Source organism: Ananas comosus, linkage group 5 (assembly GCF_001540865.1).
Source record: "Ananas comosus cultivar F153 linkage group 5, ASM154086v1, whole genome shotgun sequence".
Classification (NCBI taxonomy): Eukaryota; Viridiplantae; Streptophyta; class Magnoliopsida; order Poales; family Bromeliaceae; genus Ananas; species Ananas comosus.
Window position 1 is genome coordinate 977,421 of NC_033625.1, and position 27,936 is coordinate 1,005,356.

At 36.1% G+C, this 27,936-nt stretch overlaps 3 protein-coding genes across 4 annotated transcripts; 1 reads left to right on the forward strand and 2 right to left on the reverse strand.

The window, feature by feature from the left end:
- On the reverse strand, nucleotides 307–5,329 carry LOC109710556 (mitogen-activated protein kinase kinase 2-like). 2 transcript variants are annotated; one of them, XM_020233234.1, is made up of 9 exons: nucleotides 5,074–5,329; nucleotides 4,891–4,975; nucleotides 3,515–3,649; nucleotides 2,947–3,171; nucleotides 2,680–2,862; nucleotides 1,796–2,001; nucleotides 1,327–1,372; nucleotides 1,108–1,225; nucleotides 307–678 (listed from the first exon to the last, which is right to left on the reverse strand). In XM_020233234.1, exons 1-8 carry the CDS (start codon nucleotides 5,130–5,132, stop codon nucleotides 1,136–1,138), a joined length of 1,029 nt encoding a protein of 342 aa, XP_020088823.1. In that variant the 5' UTR covers nucleotides 5,133–5,329; the 3' UTR covers nucleotides 307–678; nucleotides 1,108–1,135. The 2 variants fall into 2 exon arrangements, with proteins under 2 accessions (XP_020088823.1, XP_020088822.1); XM_020233233.1 differs by having other exon boundaries at nucleotides 307–707.
- On the forward strand, nucleotides 7,016–15,164 carry LOC109710173 (transcriptional elongation regulator MINIYO). The gene is made up of 10 exons (XM_020232642.1): nucleotides 7,016–7,351; nucleotides 7,445–8,279; nucleotides 8,555–8,682; nucleotides 9,376–9,563; nucleotides 9,720–9,825; nucleotides 10,226–10,480; nucleotides 11,065–11,253; nucleotides 11,454–13,688; nucleotides 14,066–14,275; nucleotides 14,628–15,164. Exons 1-10 carry the CDS (start codon nucleotides 7,118–7,120, stop codon nucleotides 14,781–14,783), a joined length of 4,536 nt encoding a protein of 1,511 aa, XP_020088231.1. The 5' UTR covers nucleotides 7,016–7,117; the 3' UTR covers nucleotides 14,784–15,164.
- Nucleotides 16,058–19,229, reverse strand: LOC109709808 (RNA-binding protein 1-like). The gene is made up of 6 exons (XM_020232139.1): nucleotides 19,033–19,229; nucleotides 18,221–18,330; nucleotides 17,602–17,860; nucleotides 17,438–17,499; nucleotides 16,763–16,844; nucleotides 16,058–16,383 (listed from the first exon to the last, which is right to left on the reverse strand). The coding sequence occupies exons 1-6, from the start codon at nucleotides 19,076–19,078 to the stop codon at nucleotides 16,268–16,270; spliced, it is 675 nt and encodes a 224-aa protein (XP_020087728.1). The 5' UTR covers nucleotides 19,079–19,229; the 3' UTR covers nucleotides 16,058–16,267.

Genomic DNA, 27,936 nt, shown 5'->3' on the forward strand with positions numbered 1-27,936 from the left:
TTTCGGAGTTAGTTTAATTTGCTTCAAACTTTCTTCTTTTTGATACAAAGGAATATATATAACTAGCTTGAGACTTTTTTATCTCTACAAGATATTCCTAAATTGCTCTTATACAATGTTGCAAGACAAGAAGCCTGAGTTCCTTTNCCTCTTTTTCTATGTTGGTCTTATTCTCCTCCTCCTCCTCCAACCGATTTCTCATTAAAATGGCCATTGACGGTGAGATCATGGCAAACTTTTAATTGTATAGGATAAAGTGTCTACAAACATTGTCAGTTTAATAAAAGAGTTACAGTACAACGAATATGATCAACAAAACTATGAAACTAGAGAACCAGATCCTACGAGCCTTTTGTTTGTTTGAACAAGATTACAATACACACAATACAACAGCAAATTTGGAGAGAACATCAATGTCTCTTAAACTTTAAGAGTTCGTCTCGTGCCATATATAAACAAAAACTTGCAAACATCGTCCAACATCATGCCAATTTTGCAGTCAGAAAATTAGACAAACATGAGAAATGTTTTCAAATAGCAAGCCGTTGAAGAAGCCACAAAAATAAAACTAATAGTATTGTCCAACTTCCGCATTTACTGCACAGCATCGGCAGCCTCAATCTGCCGTTCGGGTGTGAAAAGAGATGCTATCGATCATTTTTCTTGCGCCCGTGTTGTCTGTTTAAAGTAGGAAGCATCTAATTTGCCTGTGAAGTGTAAGTGAAAATAAAATTTATACAAATACTTGTATACTGTTACTGTGGGTTTGTATCGCGGAAGTATCAATATTACTTTGCATAGGGATAAAATCTGTGGGAATAAATTTACTTTTACGTAGGTTAACTCACCATTTCAGGGTAACCAAGAAGAAAGCTGATTTTGTTCTAGATTATAGAAGTAGATGCAATTATTCCAATAATTTCGACAATTATAGTGATAACTAGGGATAAAAGTGACAGTGGTTGGTTCAAATAGGTATTCCTGAGTTATCCTAGGATAACTAACTCGGCTGGACAAACTATGTTACCGACTAGACGCCTCATGTAAATAACCTAAAATAACAACAAAACATTGTACCAAACCATGAAGGGAAAGAACCAAACTTACCCAAAAGACAAGCCCAAACCATGGATGTTCAAAATGTAGCCAGTGGAGATCCCGCAGTGGTGAAATAAGATGCAAGATCAACATTTATGTCATCATACATGCTTAGGAACGGATGCGCCTGCATTACAAATCAAAGTATAATGAAACTTGGAAGCTTTGAGCTTTAGGAAAGGAAAAGCATTGAAGTAAGGTAAACACCAAGGCCAAGTTAAATCTTACCAAAAGGACCTGTGCGGATTTTCTGTCTGTCGCATTTTTCTGAACACTGATGAGAACAAAAGTAAATCAGTTATTTTAAGGTGAAGACATTCTATAATTGGAGGAACAGAAAAATATTCGGCAACAGAAAGAAACACTAAGAGGAACAAAAAGAGAAAATTTGGTTTACATAACAAGCTTGACTGTAAAAACTTGAATGGAGGAACAAAGATGAGGCAAGGGGATGATATCAGATTATAAGATCAAAAGAAAAAATAAAAATCTGCAAGAAGTTAAGGCAGTATATATGCTCATATGGCAAAAGATAGACCTATGAAGCTCATAATGCCGAATGTAGTTTTGAGTTTTATAAGATAATAACTTAAACAATCATGTACAGTAATTCAAGTAGTATTTGCAGATAAAAATAGATTCTTTTCCAACATCATCCCTAGTCAATTTGAAAGGGGAATGTAAATCAATAATTTACCAGTCCGAAATGAATGAACAGAACTGCTCGGAGAATTGATCGGGGGGTGCAAAAGGCGGAGGCTGATCAACGACAGCTTCCAACAGCTCATAGAAGCTCTCACGAGGAGGATATGGAAATTGACCTGTGGCGCACTCCAGCATAACTAAACCCAGGCTCCAAATGTCACTTATGTACCCATGTTTTTGTCCACTGATCCTTTCTGGCTATCAAGGTTAAACATTCTAACATGACTACACTTTTGCTTCAAATGTAAGGAAAATTACACAAGTGCATCTTAAATATTTACCCCTGCATACATGTGAAATTGCGCAAATACACAATGCGAAATCAGTTTTGCATGCATAGAACGTTGCTTATTTGTGCACATGCCCATGACAACGTGCTTTTTTGTGCGCATGTTCCGGGCAGAGATCTATGCAAAAACAGTTTTTACATATATATCCCTAGCAGGGAGTGATTGCAAATAAGCACTGTTTCGCAGTGGCAGGCATGCAAACACAGTTTACTGGGGTATTTGTACAATTTTGCACAACCGCAACATGCAAAACTACCTATTTTAAAAAGGAAAGTTTTTCATTAAAAACTAAATGCTTGTTTGACGTAGCTTATGGAACAATTTCTCTATTAAAAAAAAAAAAGGCTTATAAAAACCAGATATTTTGCTGAGGAATAAATTTGGAGCTTTTGTTGTTGCAGGAATAAAGAGAAGATTTTGTGTCCACAACCAGAAGGTCCAAATGGGAATCTTATGGAGAAGTTGAAGAGAATATTTTATGGAAAAAGCTGTTAGTGCTTCTTTGGAAAGCTCTATTGAAACTTCTCTAAGTTCCAGCAGGTCCGAACAGGCACTCACTAGCAGAAGCTCCAGAACACATACTCACCGACATATAATTGTAGGTTCCAATAAAAGTATCTCTCTGGCCAGAAGAACTTGCTATTATAGCACTCACACCAAAATCAGATATCTTAACTTCCCCTCGATGGTTGATTAGTATGTTCGAAGGCTTCAAGTCCCGATGTATGATGCGTTTTTCGTGATGCAAATACATCAAACCCTTTAGCACCTGCAGTTGCAATTGGAATTCTTCTATAAATCAATGATTGTAAGTGATTTAGATGAATTAGACCTTCTGCGGTACAGCACTCGCCTGCTTACAAATAGCAGCAAGATATGGCTCTGGAATGGTTTTGACTTTCTTAAGGAAATCAGCAAGAGATCCACCATCCATGTACTCCAAGACTATAGATATAACACCGTTGTCGTAATAAGACTGGTAACATACAACAACATAAGGGCATTGAGTTGATAGGCTTATCTTCAGTTCCTGAGCAATCTGTTTACGTACACTCTCCTGAATATTCAACTGTATAACCTGCACGATCAATGATATGTAACACGCAAGAAAAGAATTTTGCATTTCATTTCTACCTACCAACAGAAAAAAAAAAAAAAAATCCTGATGAACTGCCTAGAAATGTATGTAGTAAAAAATAAATGTAGCTGCTGTTATTCTCACACAGTCTTAAAACTAATGCAGCTTGGTGAAGTGCATGAATGTCACTTTAATGCATATAGTGAAATTCCTTGGTTGAGAGATGGATTAGTACCTTTTACACCCATAGATAACCAAAACATCAAGGAGAAAGGCCAACAAATCTCAGAGTTATCCATTAAAAGGAAGAAGCAAGACATTTAAAAGTGGCATGATGCAATACCTTAAGAGCAAAAAATTGGCCAGTCCATTTGTGGCGAACCAGTTGCACTATTCCTTCACTACCCTTTCCAATCACCTTAACAGCATCTAGATCAGCTAAACTCAACTGATTGTCCGATGGCTTTATAAGTGGTGGCTGCGAACAATTTAACCATGAGAAAAGACTAGAAAAAAGAACACAAGGGTGTAAAATAAAAGGTCAGATGATTATGGCAAGATGAGGAAAGTTCAATAAAAGTTTGATGATAAAGGAATTAACATGCAGTGTTTTCCCATGGATGGCAAGTAAAAAATTAAATAGGGAGATATGCACAAGGACAATATTGTCCAAATGCACAAGCAACATTGAGTGCCAAAAGCACAAAAGGTAATAAAAGGTAAAGGGATCAACCATCATTCTTCAATTCTTAATGACTTGTGTCATTGAAAAGTAGTGATTTCGTGTGAAAAACATGTCCCGTCACTTCACTTGACAACACCGCTCTTGCTAATAGATGATCGATAGCACGGTAAGGATTGGCATACAGGGCTATAATGCACTGTATCAGCCACTATTGTGTCAAACTGGTGGGCAACGATCAAAAGTACCACATATACTGTAGTGTCTCAAATCGTTCTAAACAGTTGTTTTCTGAGTGGCGAATGTTCGAATGTTAGAAACTGAAATATGATGCGTCACATTTAAATCACCACATTGACTGATGACGCATACCATTTAAATCACCATGTTGACTGATGACACATATCAATAACCTTTAAGGACAGCAAGAAGTTTAAATAAAAATGACTATTCACAAAAGATACATGCGATCATCTGCCTGAGTGTTCGCATGCTGGTTGAGATACATGAACTTACTAATCTTCGAAAACAGAATGGTGCGCAGACATGCTACCGTTCCATTGACCATACCCTGCCATCCCACCCCTCAAAAAAAAAAAACACATGTTTACAAGGAAGATATATGCGGAGTAGAGTGTTTTCTCTCGATATCACTATTCTAAACTAGCAGCTGATTCTTCGTAACATTATTATACATTTATGTCTAAATTTCAACAGCAGCTCTTTTACCCTGCAGTGCCAAAACAGAACAAACTCAAAAGCACCTTCTTGCTATTTTAAGAGTGATCCTACTCAAGAGGAGCAAAACAATGTCGTGGAAGCATCTAAGAAGGGACTAGAGGAAACCCTAATACACTCATCGAAGATATAGCAAAGTAGCCCTTAAAAAGCTAATTTCCAAAATTAGAGTGATGCAGTAACCGGTAAACGCTCTCTTGTATTAACTCTTACCAAATCAACGAAGAGCCTAAGACGCACTAAGAAGTAAAAAACGGATACAAAGATATAAAGTAAAGCGGGAAAGATCGGAACTTTACCTCCCCTTCTTCGCTGTGGGAGACGATCCGAAGCCCATCCTTGTTCACGAGCAAATCCCCATGCTTAAACGTACCACTCTGCGTCCTTCGCCCCATAAATTACCAAAAGATAAGCAAAAAAAAAAAAAACCCCAAAAAAGTCGTGAAAATGAAGAGAGAGGTGTAGGTCACAGGATCGATTACAGGAATTTCCCAATGGCGTCCTCGTGGGCTGGGGGAGAGATCAGGAGCTTGGGTCTCATGGCGACCTCCTCTTCTCCTCCTCCTCCTCCTCCTCCTCCTCCTCCACTCTTCTTCTACCTCCTAACTACAACTGATCGAGCTTCTGGGGGCGAGGGTTTTGATCGAAAAGGGGGAGGAGACGAGAAAAGGGAGAGCTCGGAGAAAGACGGTGGAGAGGGGATCGAAAGGGAGGGTTGCGAAATTATTCTGTTGTTGCTGTGGTGGGGTAGAGGTCGGAGAAGTGAGATGTGGACGGGAGAGAGAAAGACCCAAAAGGGGAACTTTTCGGAGGGGTAAAATTTATCGGCAGTCCCTGCACGATCTCACTATTGCAATTCAATTCTTGTAAATTTACTAAAAATATTTTAAATTTAATATATTACCAATTCACTTTACTTCGTAGGCTCCACATATAAATTACCAAAAAACACGTATATGATAAATAAAAAAAATTAACGGATTTACATTGTATAGCTCTTTTACTTAAAAATTTTAATTAGTAATTTTTTTTCAACTATTATAATATTATCTTTATTTTTTAAAAAAAATGAGCTACAGTATAATATGATATTTTCAATTTTTATTTCAAATGCTCGAAGCAATTAAGATGAAAATTTCAAATAAACGACTCATTATCATACAGGGGACAAAAATAATAATCAATCTGTAACAAAAAATTAAAATTTGAAAACAAAGTATGCTAAAAAAAAGGTTTGAAGATTAAAACATAAATATCACCAACTCTATCCCACGGACAAATGTTAAAGAATTTAAGAGTTTATATCCAATATTTTAAATTTGAAATGATTATATATTTCTTACTAAAGTTCATTTATTAAAAAAGAAAATGTAGGAACCAAATTGTAATATAAGGTTAGTATAAGGACTACTTAATATTTGTGTGGGATAGTGCGCGACCGAGCGATGAAAAGTCATTGGCGGGCGGAGTTCCAGAGACGCCAACTCTGGCCACGAAAAACGGACGCTGTAGAAATCCCGTTCTCACCAGGGAGCGGGACAACCATTTGTAAAAGATGTTTTTTCAGAATTAGTCATTATTATTAGGGAAAACTTCAAAAACCCCCCTGTGATTTCGTGCATTCTCATTTTGCTACCCTATGGTTTAAAACGTATCATTTTGCCCCCCCGTGGTTTCGTTTTTATCTTTTTGTTATCAATTTTATTATTATTATTTTTTAAAATCAGTGACAAAGTTAAAATTAAAGAATACTAAAGTGACTATTCGATAAATATAGATGGTTATCTGAAGTTTTTTGTATATAATTTAATGAAATATTAACGAAAAAGCTTCCGAAAAGATAAAAATAAAACCACAGAGGGGTAAATTGATACGTTTTAAACCACAGGGTAGCAAAGTGAGAATGCATGAAACCACAGGGGGAGTTTTTGAAGTTTTCCCTTATTATTATTACACGTTAAATGATGATTTGTTTTGTTGTTGGTGATTGGTACTTCATATATGTTAGTTAATGCAATAATTTCACGTCATAATGACCATAATAATAAAAATTTAGTTACCACGAAGCGATAATCTGATTAGTTACCTTTTTGTCGGAACTAATGCGCTATGAGCCTCGAGTTCGATTCTTGCTTCTTCTAACAACACACGTGTAACGGTGTAAGTGAGTGCCAGATTTCTTATTTAAGTAAGCTGATAAATAGAAAACTTTCAAACAACTATGTAAGTTTACATTAACAACGGATAACATTGATTGAGACCAAATGTATTGGGCTCGAGCTCAATTCTTATTATATGATGACTAGAGCTATAGCCTTTTATGTCCATTTGGGCCAGTTTAGAATTTGGGCCGGGCGAAAATCTCACCCGGCCCATTAAAAGACCAACTCCAATTTCCGACACACTCCTCCATCTGCACGGTCCGAGCTTTTTTTTTTAACAGACCTGGAGCATAAGCGGCGCTTGCTCCCCGGCGATCCCGCGAAGCGCTTCCGAGAACCCTAGCTCCCGAGATCGAAGACGACGATGGAGGCGAAGAGCGGTGGTAGCAAGAGGCCGCGCTTCTCCGCGAAGTCGAAGACCATGGGCTTCTCTCCGCAGCAGAAGAAGGTTGCGGAGCTTCCCCACGCGCCGGGCCTCGTCGGAAGCGTCGTGGAGAAGGGCTTCTCCGAAGCGCTTCCTCAGAAGCCGTCCCCAGCTTCTCTACCCCAGCCCACCGTTCTCCCCTTCCCCGTCGCTCGCCACCGCTCCCATGGCCCGGTACTCGCGCCGCAGTAGTGGCTTTCTCTTCTTCTCAAGAGATTTTGGAGTAGTAAACACTGATATTGTTCTTCTTTTGTTTTTACTTTATAGCATTGGGGTCCAGCAATTGCGGTGGAAAATTCCGGCGAGGACGATATGGAGGAGGACAAGGATGAGATGGATTATGATCCGGTAGCGTTGCTTGCTAATCCGATTGAGAGGAAGGGGAAGAAAGGGTTGGATTTTAGCAAGTGGAAAGAATTCGTTTCCAATGAGGATTCTTTGGAAGCGAGAACTGCTGTCGGAAATCAAAGAGTAGCAACGAAATCGGCTAAAAAACAAGGAAAGGAAGCAAATTTAGCTTTAAATCAACCTCAGGATGAGGCGGCACAGGATGTTTCGATGCGTGATAGCTATGAAACTCGGATCACGACCGAGGCTGAGCAAAAACCTGTTGTAGATAGCATGGAATGTGATACACCTATTCCTAAGAATAGGCATAAGCCCATTATGGGCGAACCTGAGCTCAAAGTGTCTGAAATTGATGATGGGGGAGCAACCTCTCTCATGGGGGACATTCATGCAGAGAATGTTGCTCGGTTGGCAGACATGTCGACAGATGAGATTTCTGAGGCACGGGCGGAGATAATGGAGAAGATGAATCCATCATTAATAGAAATGCTAAAGAAGCGTGGGCGACAGAAGTTAGAGAAAAAGCAAGTTGCCAAGCCGGAGAGGAAGAAGGAAGAGGAAAAGTTAGAAAGCACGCAGCCTGCTGGAAATGGCAAAACATCGAGGTCTAAAGCTGGGGATTGGATTCCTTATGGTGTAGAGAGTAGCCATTCATGGAAGGTTTGGAGCGAGAGAGTTGAGAGGGTTAGGTTATTCAGGTTTTCCTTGGATGGGAATCTCCTAGAAATCGAATCTTCTCCACAGCCATGTGATGGTATTCTATCTAACTATCAAAATAATCAGTCAAGTCTCCCTTTTTACGAATTTTCTTTTTATGCAGTGTTGTGTGCATATTGGTGTATAGAATTAGATATGTAAGAAAGAGGGCTGTTTTGTTTATACATTAGAAGATGGCAGTTGCTGCTCGTAATCATGATAACGTTCTAGATCTCTTATTGTTTCCATCTGACACCACAGGCTCTTTATCTTCTCTTTCCTAGATATGTTTATTCTTCCATGTGATTGTGGTTGCTTCCTTCTCATCTGTAGGTAAGAATGCTAATTACAGTCAATACAATGCTACTAATGTAGCTGAGCGTGACTTCCTAAGAACTGAGGGCGATCCTGCCGCTGTTGGATACACTATTAATGAGGCAGTGGCACTCATTCGAAGCATGGTAAGTTTGGCACTGATTAAGCAACTAATGTGTCTCTAAGTTCAAGTATAAAATTAGGGAAAAAAATTTAAATTAAATTTTTTGATGTGTTTTTGTTGATCTCTAGCAGGAGAGGATGGCATTCCATTCATTGCTGGAAACTTTCTTTAATTGATTTATATAAAAAAAATTCCTTACATGATAAGAATGGGCTATTTTAATTTGTCGCATTAACTTAGAGTAGGCTGATTAGGCTATCGTAGTGTCAATTCCGAAGCTGATTACTGTCTTCCTTCTAATAGAAGATGAAGAAAATTAGCCGTTGATGCAATAAACCATGTTAGGACTTTAAAATGTAATTAGTTTGGGAACTTACACCATGCAATAACATCCATTCAGTTGTCGGATAGTGTGTACACCATTACTTTTACACTTTTGGAAGAGCTCACTATATTTTGGAAAAAAAAAAAACACATAAAAAACAGCAAGTTCTAACAGGTAAATATAACTGCCTGATAATTTGTATTAGAAGGATCTTCATCATATTTAAGTTATGCTTCCTATTTTGGGGATAGCATGCATGAGACACAAGGCCACTGTATTGTTGAATGTATATATTATCTATAGATGAAATTCTCCTTCTATCTTTCAAGCCATTTTAGATTTTTCCCCCGCAAAAAAGTGTCCTAGTGAACTTCTGGTTTTGAATTTTAGGTACCCGGACAAAGGGCGCTTGCATTGCAGCTGCTTGCTTCTATTCTCAATAAGGCTTTACAGAATTTGCAGAAGATGGATATTGGTCAAAATGTGGGAGAAATAAGTTCTAGTGAGAAGTTTGTTGACTGGCAAGCTGTTTGGGCATTTGCCCTAGGCCCTGAACCGCAAACTGTTTTATCATTAAGGTAACACAGTTAGCATTCCATATTTCTAATTTCTCTATTTTTGCGACTACTTCTCTATTTGTTGTTTTAAATCAGCCAATCAACAGTAATCAGGCTTTTGCCTTCCATACTTTGCAAATATCTTTGAGATTTATAGGTTATATGTTGCTAATACAGGATTGCATTGGATGATAACCATGATTCTGTAGTTCTAGCATGTGCTAAGGTGATCCAGTTGATATTGAGCTGTGACATGAATGAGAACTTCTTCGATATTTCAGAGGTAGTATATTGTTACTTGGGTTATTACAAGTTTTGTTTGTGAAGTTTGACCTGGATTTCAATTTGATCCTTAGAGTTTCAATTGTAACAATTTAGTCCGTGGAATTTTCACTCCCCTTTCCATTTTGTCCTCATAGTTTCAATTTTAACAATGCGAAGTTTAATACCAAGTCTAACTATAGTGCTTATGTAGCACCTTCTTCAGGTATCATAATAAGAGCATTTAATTGTTGTGTAGAATGGACTTCATGGACTAAATTGTTACAATTGAAATTATGGGGGAGAATATGAAAATGGAGTCAAACTTCAGAGACTACACTGGCAATTCACCCTTGTTTCTAAAAAAATTTCTACAGTTTTGCAACAAGACATTTTGTATCAATTCATTTTTTCCTTTCCAGAAATCAGGTGCCTGTGAGAAAGATATTTGCACAGCCCCTGTATTTCGGGCCAGACCCGAGCTTGATGGCGGTTTCCTACATGGTGGCTTTTGGAAGTACAATACAAAACCTTCAAATATAATCCCTTGCAGTGGTGAGACTGAAAATGATGAGAGTGAAGGCACAATACAAGATGATGTTACTGTGGCTGGGCAAGATGTTGCTGCTGGTCTGATTAGGATGGGAATACTTCCTAGAATTTGCTATCTTTTAGAAGTAATACTCTTAATAATTTTTATTATTTCTCTGACATTTCTTGTTAATTGTTTATTAGCAGTTTCCACATTTCAATTTACATATAACCTCATGTATCAAGATGCTTGAAAATGAATAAACTGTTTTTCTCAAAAAAAAAAAGAAATGAATAAATTGTTTGATTGTGATAAACTCTTAGGTAGAATATATGGATAGTCTTTGTGCAATCCAATATTGCAATTTAGTGTGTGATCTTGTAACTTAAACAGCTGAAGCCCATTAATTGAACGCTTCAGTACCTGATACTTATATAATTCAAGTCCATTTCTGGCCATAGAAAATCTATATTTTTTTTCCTTTTAAATGACCAATTTTCTGTACTGTAAGATAGCATCTTTGTTTCGGTTCTTGGAGCAGGGTTAAAAGGGTTATTTCATAGGAAAAAGTCGCACGTTGTCAGGTTTTTAAACAGCCAGGGATGAATAAAATATGTGTATTTTGCCCAAACTTTTTGAGTTTTATGTGTTTCTGACAAGCAGTTAACTTTTGTGGTCACCGGCTATGTTAATGCTCCGTCATAATTAATATATTCTCTTTTGGTTCAGATGGACCCTCTTCAGACTTTGGAAGATTACCTTGTTTCAATACTCATTGCGTTGGCCCGACACTCTCCACAATCTGCAGATGCCATTTTGAGATGTCCAAGGCTTATTCCAACTGTTATGAAGATGTTCACCAAACAAGGCTCTGCAGAAATTCAGCCATCACAGATAAAAGCAACAGCTCTTCTCAAGGTTGTTTTATGTGCTAACTTTTGGTTGTATGTTTTTTTTTATAACAACAATGATCTGTGGCAAGGTTACTATATTATGCTAATCTGGACTTAATCCAAACAAAATCTCATTCTGAGGCCATATTCTAAACAAGCTGGAGGACTCATCTTATTTGTTCATCTTTTTTACTTAATTGCTTCCTTTTTTATCTAATTAAACAGGTCTTATGCAAATACAACAAGCAAACTTGCTTAGATTTTGTAAAGCGCGGAGTTTTTCAACAGGCAATGTGGCATTGGTACAAAAGCCCATTCACCCTAGAGCAATGGATAAAATCAGGAAAAGAACAATGTAAATTTACTTCTTCTTTGATGGTGGAACAGTTGCGCCTATGGAAAGTTTGCATCCTTTACGGCTTTTGCATACCACATTTTGCAGACTACTTCCCTGTCATGTGCTTATGGCTTAGTCCTCCTAAATTTGAGAAGCTTATTGGAAATGATGTTCTTAGTGAGTTCATGTCTGTTACTAGAGAAGTTTATCTTGTCCTCGGGGCTTTGGCTCAAAGGTTGCCACTTCTTCACTCTATAGAGCAGCTTAATAAAGATGCCATAAACCTTTCTAATGACTATGTAGAAGCATGGTCTTGGAGTTATGTAGTTCCAGTTGTGGACTTTGCTACAAATTGGTTGGAACTGAGAAGTATTCCCTATGTTTCTTTACTAATTGATAGTCATAGTAAGGGTAATATGAGCCATATGGTTGGTACACCTTTGAGATCACTGCTCTGGGTAATTTCAGCAATCTTGCACATGCTTCATTGTATGTTGAGCAGGATAGTGCCAGCGGACATTGATGATGAGAATAAAACTTACACTAATTTGCCATGGCTACCTGAATTTGTTCCTAAACTTGGCCTCAAGATTGTTAAGCATGGATTTTTTGACTTCTCTTGCGATAGCAATATAACATTTCAAGAATTTCCGTCCAATGGTGGATCTCTAGCAAAGAGCCTCTGTTATTTGAGAGACCAAAACAGTATTGATGTGTCATTATCTTCTATAAGTTGCCTGGAAGGATTAGTCCATGTTGCTGTTTCAGTTGACAGAGTTGTCCAGAGGGCGAGACCTGCAAATCACCCCGAGCCCATTGATGGAAATAGAACGGTGACAGCTGACAAGATTTTAGAAGAAGGTATTACTAAGTGGGCTTGCAGTGGGTTGAAAGAAGTGTTATCTGTGCTAATGAACATGGCTTCCTCAGAATGGCCTAAATTGCAGTCTATAGAGATGTTTGGCCGAGGAGGGCCTGCTCCTGGAATAGGGTTTGGGTGGGGTTCCTCTGGTGGAGGAGTTTGGTCTTTAAAATGCATGCTCGCGCAGTGGGATGCTCAACTGATTTTGGACTTAATTAAGATATTCCCAATTTTCCCCGAAAATGCAACAAAACCTGATGCTGCAGCTCTTAGGAGAATTAGCTCTGTCCTTGAGGTTTGTTTGATCGCTGGACCTCGAGATAGAGATACTTTAGCTAAAGCACTTGATATTCTTTTCCAAGCTCCAGTTTTGAAGAATCTGGACTTTTGCATTCATTATTTTGTTCACCATACTGAGGGCCTGAGATCATTTGACTGGAAAATTAGTGAAGAGGATTATACATATTTCAGTGGCGTATTAAAATCTCATTTTACTACAAAATGGTTGGGTATCAAGAGGAAGTCTTCAAGTAAAGAAGATAGAAATGGTGATGTCCTTGGCATGTCAAAAAGGGGTGAAGCTTTAGAAACCATCCACGAGGAAGAAAGTGTTCCAGAACAAGCCAATGCATCTTGCAGTTCTTTGCTTGTAGAGTGGGCACATCAGAGATTACCACTTCCTGTTCATTGGTTTCTTAGTGCAATCTGCATAATTGGTGACCCAAAAAGCACCGTCAAATGGTCATTTAATGAAGTTCTTGATGTGGCTAGGAGTGGGCTCTTTTTTCTTTTAGGATTGGAATCGATTGCGTCCTTTTTACGCTTGGATCTTCCAAACTCTCCTATTTTGGGTGTTCCTTTGGTTTGGAAATTACACTCTCTCTCAACTGCTTTGCATGCTAACATGGATGTGCTCGAAGAAGAGAAAAGTAAGAATGTTTTTGACACTTTACAAGAACAATATGGGAAGCATGTTGACCATTTACGACGTGGGAGAGGAAATGTGGAAATTCTTAATTTCAAGACAACAATTCATGAAAGCTACTCAACTTTTGTTGAGAACCTCGTCGAGCAATTTGCAGCGATATCCTATGGTGATGTTATATATGGTCGGCAGGTGGCGATTTATTTGCATCGAACTGTTGAAGCTGCAATAAGGCTCGCTGCGTGGAATTCTCTGTCTAATGCTCGTGTACTTGAAATCTTGCCTCCTTTAGAGAAATGTATTGGTGAGCCTGAAGGTTATCTGGAGCCTGTTGAGGTACTACCTGAATGTTTAGTTTCCTCTATTCTTCTTTTTACATCAGTGCGCTTGCGACTTACACTGTGAACTTGTTCCATGAACTTTTTACTTAAATTTTGGTTCCGAACTTTCTAATATATTGCAATTCCAACTGTCCGCTAAAAATACTAAAAAACATGCAATTGTTTGATATTAAATGTTCAAGTCAACTGAAATGAGGAAGTCATTTGACAGCAGCGATAAAATGGTCATTTTAAATGAATATGCTTGAGATTTTTTTTTTTTCTGATCAGGGACAAAATTGTAATACACTTGGAAGTTCAGCAGTTAAAAGTATTAAAGCAGTAATGGAAGTGAAAAGATTGTACTAACTGCTAATTTTTATGGTCTCACAGGACAATGAAGGAATTTTGGAGGCATATTCAAAATCATGGACTTCTGGAATTCTTGACAGGGCTGCTGCTCGAGAATCCGTAGCTTTCTCTCTGGCTCTGCATCACCTTTCTTGCTTCATATTCTACTGCAATGCTTCTGAGAAGCTACCTCTACGAAATAAACTCGTAAAATCGCTTGTCCGCACCTACTCACAGAAGCTGCAATATGAGGCAAGTATTTCTATGCAGTTATTTAGTGGACATTTACATATAAGCACGTAAAAAATTATCCGTTTACATATGCACGTCGCCCTGCAAATGCTGAATTTTGTTACATGCACTACTAAATCATAATTGCTTATCTCTATAACATTGTTCTCACAAAAATATCCCCTTTTAGAAAATCCTTTTAGGATATGTTTTGTTAGAAACTGCACTTTGATGGGTATTTTATGTACTTAAGATTACTCAGGAGTATATATGTGAATAGGTGATTTTGCAGTGACATATACATAAAATTCCCCAAACCAATATGCTGCTAGACAAATATTAATTGGTTTTTAATGGATTTTTCTGTAAACAGGGTATGCTTCGGAAATTAGTCCAACATAAATTGACCGTATCAGAAGGGCCACTGTACAGAAATGAATTAGATCAAAGGTTTGAAGTGCTGAAGGATGCTTGCGAAGGAAATTCTTCTCTTCTGGCTGAGGTCGAGAAGCTGCGTTCTTCTTTATAGCCAAACAAGATTACGAAACAACCGTCTTCAAATCATATTTATCGGTGGGAGAACAAACAGCAACAGTTCAGGAGCTTAGTTGGAACTTGGATTTCCTGATGCTATCACTTTTGGCCGATTTTGAAAAGCTGTGGTGGAATGCTGCGTTGCCGTTAAGTCCTGATGATTTGAAAAAGTAGTTAGTTCCAGGATGTGTAATTTCTCTCGCAATGAAGAAATTTTGATACTTTGTACATATGACATATGTGATCAATTCGCTATCTCGGTACTAGAATCTTATACGTGTAAAATACTCGCTATTAAATAGTGAGTTCCTGCAGTGGAAACAACACATTCTCGAAAGCCTTGCACATGATTTATGAAATGGCTTTTTTTTCGAAATGGTTTCGTTTCTCAAGCAGTTTCCGAAACGCTCTTTGCGGCTGAGGCTAGAGACAATAAAACTATAATTTTATCTAATTCAAATCTGGAGATTTGACCCTAAGGGTGTGTTTGGTTCCACGTAAAACTGTGGAAAAAAAATTTTCAGTGGAAAAAAAAATTTTCGGTGGAAAAAAGTTTTACGTCGTTTGTGTTTGGTTTGTAGGAAAAGAAAAATAGTTTTTCATGACAGTTGTTTGGTTGAAAGGAAAAGAAAAGTAGATAAAAAACTATTTAATATATTTTTTATTATATATATTATTAATATATTATAATTATTATATATATTTTCTCTAATTATATATATTANTTATATAAATTAAAATTTAATTTAAATTCAAATTCATAAGTTAGATTCGAAATACTTGATTAAATTTTAATTTTTAATTTAAGTTTAAATTAAAATTTAAAATTATATATTTAATTTTAAAATTTTAACTCATATTTTAATTAAAAAAGTTAAAAAATAAATTTAATCCGAATAAATATCCATTCCGTCCGGATTCAACTTTCAATCCGGCCTCTTAGGTCGGATTGAAAAAAGAGGTGATTGGGGGATTCCCATTCCACTCAGGAATCGGAATCGGAATGGAACTCCCGTGTACCAAACACCCACAAACGGATTTATCAATTCCGATTCCAATTCCAGGTGAAAAAGAAGCGAACCAAACACGCCCCTAAGGTAGATAAAGGTGAGTTCATCAACGCATATATAACCGTAACAGCATAGTGAATGAAAAGAGCTCATCACAACCTACTCATTGCTCCTCGCTTCATACTTAGCTTCGCATGATATGATAATGCAACAAAAAAAGTGATTGCTCTAAATTAAATCCAACAGAGAAGGGGGGGAGAAAACAAGAAAAGCAAACCCATTTTCCATGCGAATAAATTAATTCCACCACGCTACAACCATCCACTAAAATAATAATTTTATCCTTAATAGAATATAACAGCTCAGTCCAGCATATTCATCGATGACAAAACTCCATGGTAACGGTTAATCAGGCCACAAATTGACAAAACTCCATGGTAACGGTTAATCAGGCAACAAATTGAACAAATCAGCGAACGCTACCCTGTCTCATGTCATCAGTAACGGCCGACGGTCGAAAAGGGAATTTCGCAAATTGAATCCTCAAAACCGGTGCGTCTGTTTTCTTGTCATCAAACCTGTATCCTGTGTTTTAAGTTCAGAGAATACTCATTAAGCGACATACGACTAAAGTGAACAGCATGTTTGTCTACACAAAGAAGTATCTTTGCATCATTTTTCTAGTTTTTCCAAGTATCTTGCATATTTAGAGATAAGATAATGCACAATCTTTCATTAATCGAAGCAAAGGAACAAAACCAAAGAGCTGAATTTATACTTTTGATCACAGGCGGTGTCCAATGTTTTAGCTGTGCTACTTCATCTGGCAATTGCTAATAATAATACCACTTAAGCAATCGCATCTAATGCATGCTTAAGACTTGGACTAAAGCAAACATATTGGAAGGTTTTGGATGAGATCACGAGATGAAGACTTTTGTGTGTGATGTTATCGTTTATGTACCTTGAAGAGCTTCCATAGCAGTCAACGCGCATTTTGCATCGCTGAACTCCACGAAACACAGGACGTATGCTTTGTCCCCAGTCTGCAAGTCACAATTTGACAACTTTTAAGTAAATTTTCCATATAGAAAAAGAAAAAAAAAATCTTTTTTAGGTAATCAATTTACAATTGAAGACTAGGTATCCTCAGGTTGACAATAAATGTTTGTTAAATCCTGAATTGTGCCCCAATAACACAACTTCAGTAGTTCCACCGACATTGACATATATTTCAGTGGGGTGAGAAAATTCATCAAGTATGATAATCTAAGAGACAAGAAACAAAACTGATAAAAGAAACATACATTAAAAATTACATATATTGCACAAAACAGATCTCACAACAAATCCTACTCACAAAAGAGCAGGCTATGACCATATATAATACATTCATGCGAGAATAAAAGGTATATTGAAAACTCCATATTGAAAAACATGAATCTCTAGAGAGCCGGTTAACCTACTCTCTTTGGCTATGCTTAAAACCAACATTACATGTCAAGTATATTTACAACCCACAAAACCCTTAGCAGGTAATAGAAAAAGGAAACAATATTGAATAGATAAATAGAAACTAGTAATTACTTTAATTTTTGACTGTCCATAATGGAAGAAACTTATGATAGCATATACATACACGTCTAGGTTCCTTGTGCACAACTCTGATGTCCTTGAAACCAATAAAAGGCCGGAATATATCTTAGACCAAAAAAAAAATTTAAGGCCCTCACACAAGAACTAAGGGGGAGAAAAACATAAGCAACAACTTAAACAGAAACAAAAAAAGAAAAAAAAGGATACGAGATACTTCTCGTCTTGTGCAATCAGTAGGAAGGCCATCAACAAAAAGAATGTTGGACTCTTCTCCCGTTAGACCATCCGATTTTACTGTGGAAGTCGCTCTTTCTACCTCAGCTCTTCTTGCTACTGTTGGATCCTCCAAAGGACTAAATGCTCTCATGCTAGCTCCAGGAGCCAATCCAGGGAGCCCAGGTGTAGCATAAGTGCCTCGCGCATTATGATCATCCAATCCATAGCTTCCTGATCCTAGTGGTAATATCTGAAGAGACCAAGCATACGCGGATGTTTATCAGGCATCTGGAATAGGCCATTTGGAAATGATCTTTAAAGTTTAAACTTCAGTTTTCTGGGTTCGAATTTTGAACCCCCCAAGTATTAGCATTGTTTCATTTTGAAAATTTCCGTCAGAAGCTAATCATTATTTTTTCTTGCAAAAAAACATTAAATTTAATGAGTTTTCGAATATCAAACAACATGTAAGCTGAAGGCTCAAATTCAAATAACAAAGTTCATAGACATGTTGTCAAAAGGCCTCAAGTTATGATAAGTGTCCATAAAACTTCGCTGAAGGTAAATGAATACACTGAAAAGTTGCATTCGGAGAAAATGGAGATCATACATCATTACGTAAAAATTCCGACGGTCCCCTGGGATCACCCGGCCATGCATGATTGGATGCTGCGGAAGCGCCATCGTAAGGTAGATGGCCGGTAAAAGCACTGAATGGATCTGTTAACCATTAAAACCAGCAACAAATTTAGAAAAAATAATTCGGTTCGATGTAAATGAACAGGTTTCAAAAAACTAAGCTTATACAGACAGCAGAAAGGTCTGTGTGACATGTAAATAGAGTTAATTGCTAAAAAAATACACAATAAATGCCTGATTAAAGAACATGCTAATCCTGAGTAATAAGATATGCAGCTTCATCTAAAAATTTGATCTTTTTACCAAAAGAAAAAGGGAAAAAAAAAAAAAAACTTAGTTTGATATTGCCCCTCTTCTGGGTTGTCGGGTTGTCAAGAGCAAAAGTAAACATTGAGAATGCTCACAAAATTTTTTTAAAAAAAAATTAAAAAAAATCCATCAATCAGCACAAAGTCTCTTAAGAAATTCAAATTTTCATCCTAAAAAAAATTAAAAAACTCGCCACCAAACCTGGACTCTGCCCTAAGTGGAACAGCCTCTATTACTCGGAAAAATAATAACAATAACAACAAAAATTATAATTTTTTTTTTAAAAAAAAAAAACCTTTTTGATACAACCAAAGCTCACAAACCCGTCCATCCAACGTTCCACAGAACAAAAAAAATGGGATCTTTAGGGGCGGATAAAGAGGTGAATAAGCAGAGGAATAAGTAGGGAACGAGAATAAGGAAGGAGGAACGAGAATAAGGAGGGGGGAACGAGAATAGAGATGAAGAGTTCACCTCTCTCCGACGGGGGAGGAGGATATCTCCGGTTGGGATCGCTCATCGCCTCTCTCTCCGACGCGGCGGCGAACGGAAGGGAGCGGCGGCTAACCTGCGCCGCCGCCGACGCCGTGTGAAACCGAAACTTATGCTGTGATTAGGGCGGAGGGAAATGGGCCGGATCGGATACGGAACGGATAGCGTGCTCTAGTCAAATATCCGTTTTCATGTTTTTACCTTTTTATTATACGGGAGGCGAATACGAATTCCCCGATTTTATCCAAATCTTAGGCGTATATAATTTAATTAAAAGGTTAAATAAGATATTTGTTTTTGGTAGCATAATTGCATTTTACACTATATTCTCCTCAATTTTCTAAAATATTTAATTTTTTTATGCTTTCATTGTTTGACGTATTACGTAATTTAACATAAATAAAATATAATTTACTAAATCCGTGGGCATTCCGCCAATAAATGATGCTCTAATTTAATAAATTAAACATTTATAATAAATTGAATATTTTCTAAGTATTTGGAAAAGTATGATAGCCGAGAACATAATAAGTGTAATTTACAAGCGATAGGGAATTAAATATAAAAATATAGTTTTCTGTCAGCTTAGATTAAAAAAAAAAATGATTGTTTTATACTATATTTAATATAGTATTAGAACAAAAAATTTTGAGTCTGAATCACGCCTGCCTGCTCCTAACATAATGAATTTTTTTTTTTATAATTCAAATTTATGTCATGAACATATTAAAAATATTTAACTCAAATACGAGAGAGAATGTTAAATATAAAAATATAAAAATATTATTTTCTGCCGGCTTAAACTTTCAGAAAATTACAATTGTTTCACGTGATTTAACGCACTTATGAAAAAAGAACTAAAATTGAGGTTCTATTAATAGCAAATTAGCAATATAGAATAATAAGAGTGGTTCTTTTTATACTTGTGAGTTCTCTGTGACAAGGAGAAAAGAAGCTAACTAGGGAACAGCCAAGGACATCTGACATCTATTCAAATGCACATTAATTTGTTCTTGGCATTCTCGATGGCAGCAATAAAATAGTAGAAAATCTAGCTCATGCAATTTCTGGGTTTGATCTCATTAAAATTGTGTGCACAGCTTGCAAATTAGTATTCTTAATCTTTTTTGGTATTTTGTCATTACAACATTGACACTATGATCCTAACAATTGCCTTGAGATACTCTGCGTAAAAATTTTATGCATATTAGAAGGAAGCCAAAGAATTGTATTAGTGTTCTACAGTGCTTGCATGCGGTGCTTAACTGACTCATAGGAAAGATGTCATATGGGCTGAATTCATCATCTCAGCTTTAATATCTTTCAATTTTGCTGTTTGTGATAAAAGTAACAAGAGAAATTAATGACATTCTTTTAGCATAGAGATGCCGCGCCAATGCATTTCCAAATCTTCCTTCCTTACCTCTTTCTTACTTAACGGATTTTTTTAGGGGGCGGACGGTTGTGTCTTTTTCTTTTTAAGAAATAGATCGCAAACAATTCACCTCATTCATTAAGTAAAATAGATTCAGCTACAAAAACGTAAGACGGATGCCTAACTCATTTATTCTTTTAAGTAAAATAGATAGCATACTATAATTTAAAAAAAAATAATAAATAATAATAATAATAATATGGGCAGTCCAAAAAAATGGATGCAAAGTTAAATAAAAGATAAAGAAGATAAAAAAGAACAAATGGGAAAAACGAAAGAGCAAGAACCGTGAGAAATAGGGAGATCGACCGCTCATAAGTAGGGGACCAATGTAGTTTAAATAAATTTTTAAAGGATTTGGATGTAATGCACAAGTCAATTGCTAGTCAACATATATATTAATATAATTGTAGAGATGATGAGATCAACGGTTGATTTTTCCCACAACAAATCAACAACAGAGATGATGAGCACCTTGAGACAGTTGGATTGCATATAATTATAACTGTACTATATATAACTGTAACCAATACAATTCTAAATTTGTCATTTAATTTGATATGTTTGAATCTAACTACTACAATTAAAATTTTATGAGAAGATCCAACAGTAGTAGCTGAAATTACGTTCAGCGAAAGAGCGTAACTTTAAATCAAAGTTAAACCTACATTCCTAGTTTCTTTTTAAATAAAAAATATTTTTTCTAAATTAGAGATAATCTCATCACCGCAAATATAAAGTGGTAATATTTTTTAAATATACTTTTCAACTATATATAATCAAATAAATAATTCATATTTACAACGCTTTTTATTGCATCCAATCAAATAAAATATATATAATTATAATTACTATATTTTTAAAATTATATATTTTTAATTATACTGTATTTCTAATTACGTGGGACTAAATGTTCTCTCCATTTTGACGCGGCACTTCCGCGTTTGGATTTTTTATGCCATGTATTGTAAAAGTCTTCCACGATGTACTAACGTCGGACTAATTCTTTTATATTGCTAAGGCCCCATTTGAATATATCTAGAATATAACTTTAATTTATTTAATAAGGTATAATATATGATAGATGAAAAATATGAGCAATATTTCATATTTTCATTAATTTTTCGGAGCAAGGTAAATCATTTTGTAGGTGTATAAGCGAAATATACTATACTACCAAATTTTAGATAATAAAATTTTTAAAAAATAAAAATTAAATAGAAAAAAAAATATCTAATAAATTATTTAAAATAACTTATTTCAACATCTAAACAGAACCTAAATTATAGATAAGGGGCTTAGAGTTTGGCGCCTTTTAACACTAAAGAAGCAAATTAAGTATCAACTTACTGTAGTATATTTAAAAGTCTGTGTAATAAGAAATAATTAAAAATTAGTTTAAATAAAATAAATGATTTCCAAATCATGTTTTTTTTTGTTTGAATAAAAGCTAATAATAATTATTTTAAGAGCCCTAAGATAGTTGCATAGAAAAAACTAAAATAAATCTTTTGTTTCGAGGCAATATATAATAACTCATAATTAATTTTAAAATCAAGAGAATAGTCTTTCAAAAAAAATTAGTTTGCGTTGATACCGGTGCTTCGTATAATAATTTATCTGGGATCGATACACTGCCTCTGAAGAAATATATATATATATATATATATAGAGAGAGAAGAGAGAGAGTTGAGCGTAGAATACTTTTAGAAGCACTAATCTTTTGGGCTTCTAATTTCTAGCTCTTAGATTTTTTCTGATTACTGAGATAACCTTTGAATCAAACACTTATTCCACCATACCACCAGTTCATACCACCGAATCATCTCAAACCCTTCAATCTTCCATCTAGATCAAAAAAAAAAGGCTAAAAACTCAAAGCACCACTCTTTTGCATGCCTTTTGAAGAGTATTCTAGTTTAACTCCTCTCTCTCATCGTCTCTCTCTCTCCTCTCATCTCTCTGCTCTACTATATATATATTATATAAAGAGATAGAGCTTCCACTATTTTTAAAAGCAACTAAAACACTTAGTATTTGTAAGCTTTATTTCACCGTTAAATTTATTCTTTGAATCAATTTATTGCTTAAACAGTATGCACTGTATCACAACTCCTGGGCATTAATTTAAAAGGACCACTAGTATCTCTAAGCTTATAAATCTTCATCAAATACGGAAATCTATACAGCCCAACGCAATGGCCTTTATAGTTTTAAAAGTATAAGCAGCTCAATTCTGATATATGAGTTCGACGCTTAACTGCTTTAAAAAGGTTCTTATAATAAAGAGAGAGACTTTGCAAAACTGTAAGTTTTTTCGAATGATAAGACATCTGATTCGGCAGTCAGATTCTAATTAGACATAATCTATGCCTATTGAATTATTTAGAAACCAAATTTCATAATTTTTGACTTCATTTGCATAGAAAACAAGTAGCCTCAAATGAACAGTTGAAAATAAAAATTTAAAAGTTAGTGATAAAAATATTCAAATTTAAATAGCAAAGAATTATTTGAGCATATTGTTGAATGTTAAGTATAAATTTTCTATTAAAGAATCATATAATTTGCATTATTTGTACACTGTTTCAACTTAAAAACGTGCCAACATTGACCGTTAAAATAGTCAAATTTTGTAGAGCGTTTTGATCATTTGGGTAACATACATTCCGAATAAATTATAAAATTTGCTTTCTAGATATATAGCTTCAATAGCATAGATTATCGCCTAAGCAGAATTGATTGTCGAATCGGAATGTTCTAATCATTAAAAAAACTTATAAGCACGGAAACATCATACCTTCGCGAAAGACATATGAGAAAATGATATATATATATATATATATGAGAGGGAAGAGCAAGAGGCAAATACAGGAGAGGAGAGAGAGAGAAGAGAGAGTGTGTAGATTGTGTGTGTTGAAGCTGACAATATTACTGATTAATAGTATTTGAGGCATTTTCTCTATCGATTTTTAGCCGTTAGATCTACACTGTTAATCAAGTTCTATATTTTAGATCATACTATGTTAACGCAAACAACCACTCAACATAAGTGGGACACACACTGAACACCTAGGTGACTACTACATCATGCCTAACTTTACAGATTTTTATTCAAGAATTTAAAAATTCGATAAATAAAAGAGCCTAAATTAATTAATCAGTAATTTCGCAGCGTACTATATATATATAATATATATACTAAAGAACTAAGAAGTTACTTATGTTTTTTTTTTTGAGAGATAGATAGCACGCTATCCGTTTTGTTTATTTTATTCAGAAATAAACTTAGCTGGAAATGTGAATCAACTAGGATTCGAACTTGGGTCTCAGGGTACCAACCACCAAGCCCTTTACCACTTGCTCTAGGAACGGTCGGCGAGTTACTATGTTATTAGAAGCATAATGGGATTGATACTTTTAATTTTTTGACATTTGGATCAATCCTTTTAATCATTTCTAAATTTTGAATTAATATTATTACCCTAGGGGGATGACTCAATCCTAGGAGGACTACTCATCCCTAGGGGGACCACTATCATCTTAACCGTATAATTCTTGATCTAAGGGCTAAAAAGTCAGACGCACTAACTCCTTTATACTTCCGAGAGTATAGTAGCTCTACACTATAGCAGAAATGCTTTTAAAAATATCAATTTATTGGTGCTATTAGGTTTTGAGCCCTTGGATGAAGGAATGTGTGGTTAGGATGATAGTGATCTTTTAGGATTGAGTGGGTGGTTGGTTGGTTGCATAGCATGATCTAATGGATGAAAATAGTTATAGAGATAAATCTAACGGTAGAAAATTTGATAACACCAAGTATTTGGTGCTATTAGAAACACCCCAAGCCCAACTCTCTCTTTCTCTCTCTATATAGAGTCCGGCTATGGTGCTTGTAAAAGTATTAAATACTTGGTGCTTATAAGTTTTCTGTCATTAGATCTATTCTTTTAATCATTTTTATCTATTGGATTATACTATTTAACTAATAACTTATTTAATTCTAAAAAATTACTATCATTTTAACCGCTTATTTTTTAATCTATGAGCCAAAAATTTATAAGTATCAATAATGGGCGTGTTTGGTTCGAAGTCGGAGTCGGAATCGGAATCGGAATCAAAATAAGCTGGAATCGGAATCGGAATGACTCATTACCTAATTCTGTTTGGTTCATCACCTGAATCGGAATCGGGATAATCATTTCATTATCAGTTTTGGTTCAGGTGGATATAAAATACGTAATCAAATTAATATACTAAAATTATCTTTATAATATATTAATTTAAATATCAAATTAAAAATTAAAATATTAAAAATTTACATCAAAATTTTGAAATAATGTCAAAATTTTAAATCTATTTTTTTTAAAAAAAAATAACATTGAAGTTGAGTGATAATTCAAAATATGAAACTAAATTTTAATTTATTCAATTCAAACTTAAATTATAATTTAAATTTTAATTTGAATCATATTTTAATTTAAGTTTGAAATAAAATTTGAATAAAACTTTATATAAATTAAAATTAATTTAAATTCAAATTCATAAGTTAGATTCGAAATACTTGATTAAATTTTAATTTTTAATTTAGTTTAAATTAAAATTTAAAATTATATATTTAATTTTTAATTTTAATCTATTTTAATTAAAAATTAAAAAAATAAATTTAATCCGAATAAATATCTATTCCGTCCGGATTCAACTTTCAATCCGGTCGGCATTTGAAAGAGGTGATTGGGAGATTTCTCATTCCACTGGAATCGGAATTGGAATGGACTCTCGTCGTACCAAACACCCACAAACGAATTTACCTATTCGATTTCGATGTTCATGGTGTGAAAAAAAAGCGAATCAAACACGCCCAATATTTCTAAAGCACGGAGCTCAATTCTATGTGTGTGTGTGTGTATATCTCCTAAAATCTTAAGCTGCGTCCAGTATGATTAAAATACCCTCAACACGGTCCTGCTGTTGTTACAAGGCAAACAGAAACTGATATTTTACATTCAGAAAACGGGTACATAAAGTGACGCCGCGTTTGCACCGTGTTAAAAATATTTTCCATGGAACCGCGACAAGATGAAGCTCGCTCGCCCATTCCGGATAGTGCTGCCTGGAGCCCACCCAAGCACTTTTCCCTATGCATATATATGCAACAAATCGGGCCGGTGGGCAGTGAAGTCGTGAGCTCCGATCATACCGGAGATCCAACTGATCTCGTCCGACGGTCCGAGTGAGTTCGTTGGAGTTGCCGAGTTCATCCTCCGACGACTCCCGCCCCTCGACCGAAACACGCCCCAATGAAGTCTCGTGGTCCTCTTCGACTCTTCGTTTTCGCCTACTACTCTTCTTCTTTCCACTACTGCATCTTCTACAGCTGCCCTAAGAACACTAGGTACTCGTTCTCCCGTGATGATGATGATGCTGATGATCGAGTGGCAAAACCCGCGGCGACCGATTCTCCCGGACCAGAAGCCGCCGTCAGGACCAAAGGCTTGCCTCAGCTCCCAGCGCCGATTCTCGAGGCCCACGGCGGCAGTAGCTGCCCCGATAAGTACACCGATCGCTTCGATGACGGTGTGAAGAAATCCGCTGCGATCAGGCGCTCTCTGTCTTCTTCCCCACCGGATCCGCCGACGCAGCCGAATGAAGCAGCCGCCGCGCAGCTGCAGGTCGACAAGAGATCGGTCGTCGCAGTTTTCGGGACCGAATTGATCCCGCCTCCGCCGTCAGCGCGGGCTCTCGAAGGCAGCAGTAGTACCGGCAACAGCGAAGAGCGGCCGAAGCCGAGCGACTGTCTGACCTTGACCGGGGCGTGCACCGTGCTCCTCATAAACATCCCAGCGCGCGGCACGGTCGAGAGCCGCCTCCTCGTACTCTACTACGCCCACATAACCCTTCTCGGCCTCGCTCTTTTCCTCAGCATCGGCCTCTATGTTTCCTCCATCTGCGACGCCGACGACGACAGGGGCAGCGGGGCCTACAGGAGGGTGCAGAAAAGGACGACGATGGCAGTGGCCGTCTCCCTCGTCGCCGCGTCGATCGTGCTGCGCGTTGCCATCACCCTTCCCGCCGCCACCACCAAGTACGTTCTGCCTCCCTTCCTCGGAGGAGCTGTCCTCGTGCTCGCCACTCTCTGTTGCCTGCTTCGGAAGAAAGCAGGGGCAACTACTACTGGTCAAGCTCCTCGCAGGATAGATCTATAGATGGGCTGGCTACTTGAGTTCTCCAATTATCGCGCGTTTTTTTAAGTTGCTTTAATTTTCGAGACTGGTCTTAAAAATAAAAAATAAAAAAAAAAGGAGCTTAAATCTGGTTGTGGGATTGTGGCTTTCTTTTGACATGTTCACGAAGAAATGGAGGAAGAGGAAATTGCATGGGTTTCTCTTCTCTCTAATTGAGATGCACGCTTAACAATTGTGCTTAAGGAAGTGCATCTATATATATATATATATATATAGAGGTGGTACTTGTTCTGTTGTGAGAGAGATTTAAAAGAGGGCTTGGGTTAAGCCACTCTAGTTTTAGAACAGAAGTTGTTGGTGTTATATTTGTTTTCTGATTAATAAATCTTTTTTTATATTATATACATATAAATATTGTTTTTCTTACTTTATTTTTTNAAAAGATTTATTAATCAGAAAACAAATATAACACCAACAACTTCTGTTGTGAGAGAGATTTAAAAGAGGGCTTGGGTTAAGCCACTCTAGTTTTAGAAAATTGAGGATTGGTGTTATATTTGTTTTCTGATTAATAAATCTTTTTTTATATTATATACATATAAATATTGTTTTTCTTACTTTATTTTTTACTTTTATTGTTTAAAGATTTTATTCAATAACTCACATCGCACCTATCCTCAATTTATCTTCCTTAATTATATGGTTACTTGAGAGAGAAAACTCACAAATGGGCCGTTGTGCAAGCGGTAGAAATGTAATATACACAATTGCTAGGCAATAATTTTTCAAAAAGCTAGTCAGACTCAAATATAAAATTTTCAAGTAGAAATTTAATTTTTTTATTTTGTATAATATAAAATTAGTTTAGATTCAGATTCTGATCAGGTGCCTATAAAATTATATACATTCGTAAATTTTTATACACATAACTGTAATAACCTCTTGTTTCATATCGTTTAAATCCATCCCATTTGAAATCGAAAATTTGGAATATTCGTATCCTCTAACAACCCTAGTACTACTTGGAGTTATTACGCTTTAATGGTGGGTGGTTTGGCAAATATATATGATGCATGCGTTTAACCCAACGGCTTTTAAGTTTTTTTTTAGTATATATATTTCAGGGCAGAGAGGCATAATATATGTAACTTAATACGTGACTTGGCTTTCCGCGAGAAAATTATTTGAACTATGAGATTTTTTAAAAATTTTTGTTAGTTGTGATTATTGAGGAACGAAAACGAAAATATCAAGTAGTCAAAC

Excerpts from the sequence above, each read along its gene's own strand:
- LOC109710556 (XM_020233234.1), bottom strand. The coding sequence starts at position 5,132 with ATGAGACCCAAGCTCCTGATCTCTCCCCCAGCCCACGAGGACGCCATT. Across the intron at positions 4,976-5,073 it reads GACGCCATTGGGAAATTCCT|GACGCAGAGTGGTACGTTTA; the intron begins GTAATCGATCCT and ends TATGGGGCGAAG. Across the intron at positions 1,226-1,326 it reads AATCCGCACAGGTCCTTTTG|GCGCATCCGTTCCTAAGCAT; the intron begins GTAAGATTTAAC and ends TTTGTAATGCAG.
- LOC109710173 (XM_020232642.1), top strand. The coding sequence starts at position 7,118 with ATGGAGGCGAAGAGCGGTGGTAGCAAGAGGCCGCGCTTCTCCGCGAAG. Across the intron at positions 7,352-7,444 it reads GCCACCGCTCCCATGGCCCG|CATTGGGGTCCAGCAATTGC; the intron begins GTACTCGCGCCG and ends TTTACTTTATAG. Across the intron at positions 8,280-8,554 it reads TTCTCCACAGCCATGTGATG|GTAAGAATGCTAATTACAGT; the intron begins GTATTCTATCTA and ends TCTCATCTGTAG.
- LOC109709808 (XM_020232139.1), bottom strand. The coding sequence starts at position 19,078 with ATGAGCGATCCCAACCGGAGATATCCTCCTCCCCCGTCGGAGAGAG. Across the intron at positions 17,500-17,601 it reads CACAAGACGAGAAGTATCTC|ATATATTCCGGCCTTTTATT; the intron begins GTATCCTTTTTT and ends TTTTGGTCTAAG. Across the intron at positions 16,845-17,437 it reads TGCACAAGGAACCTAGACGT|ACTGGGGACAAAGCATACGT; the intron begins GTATGTATATGC and ends TGTGACTTGCAG.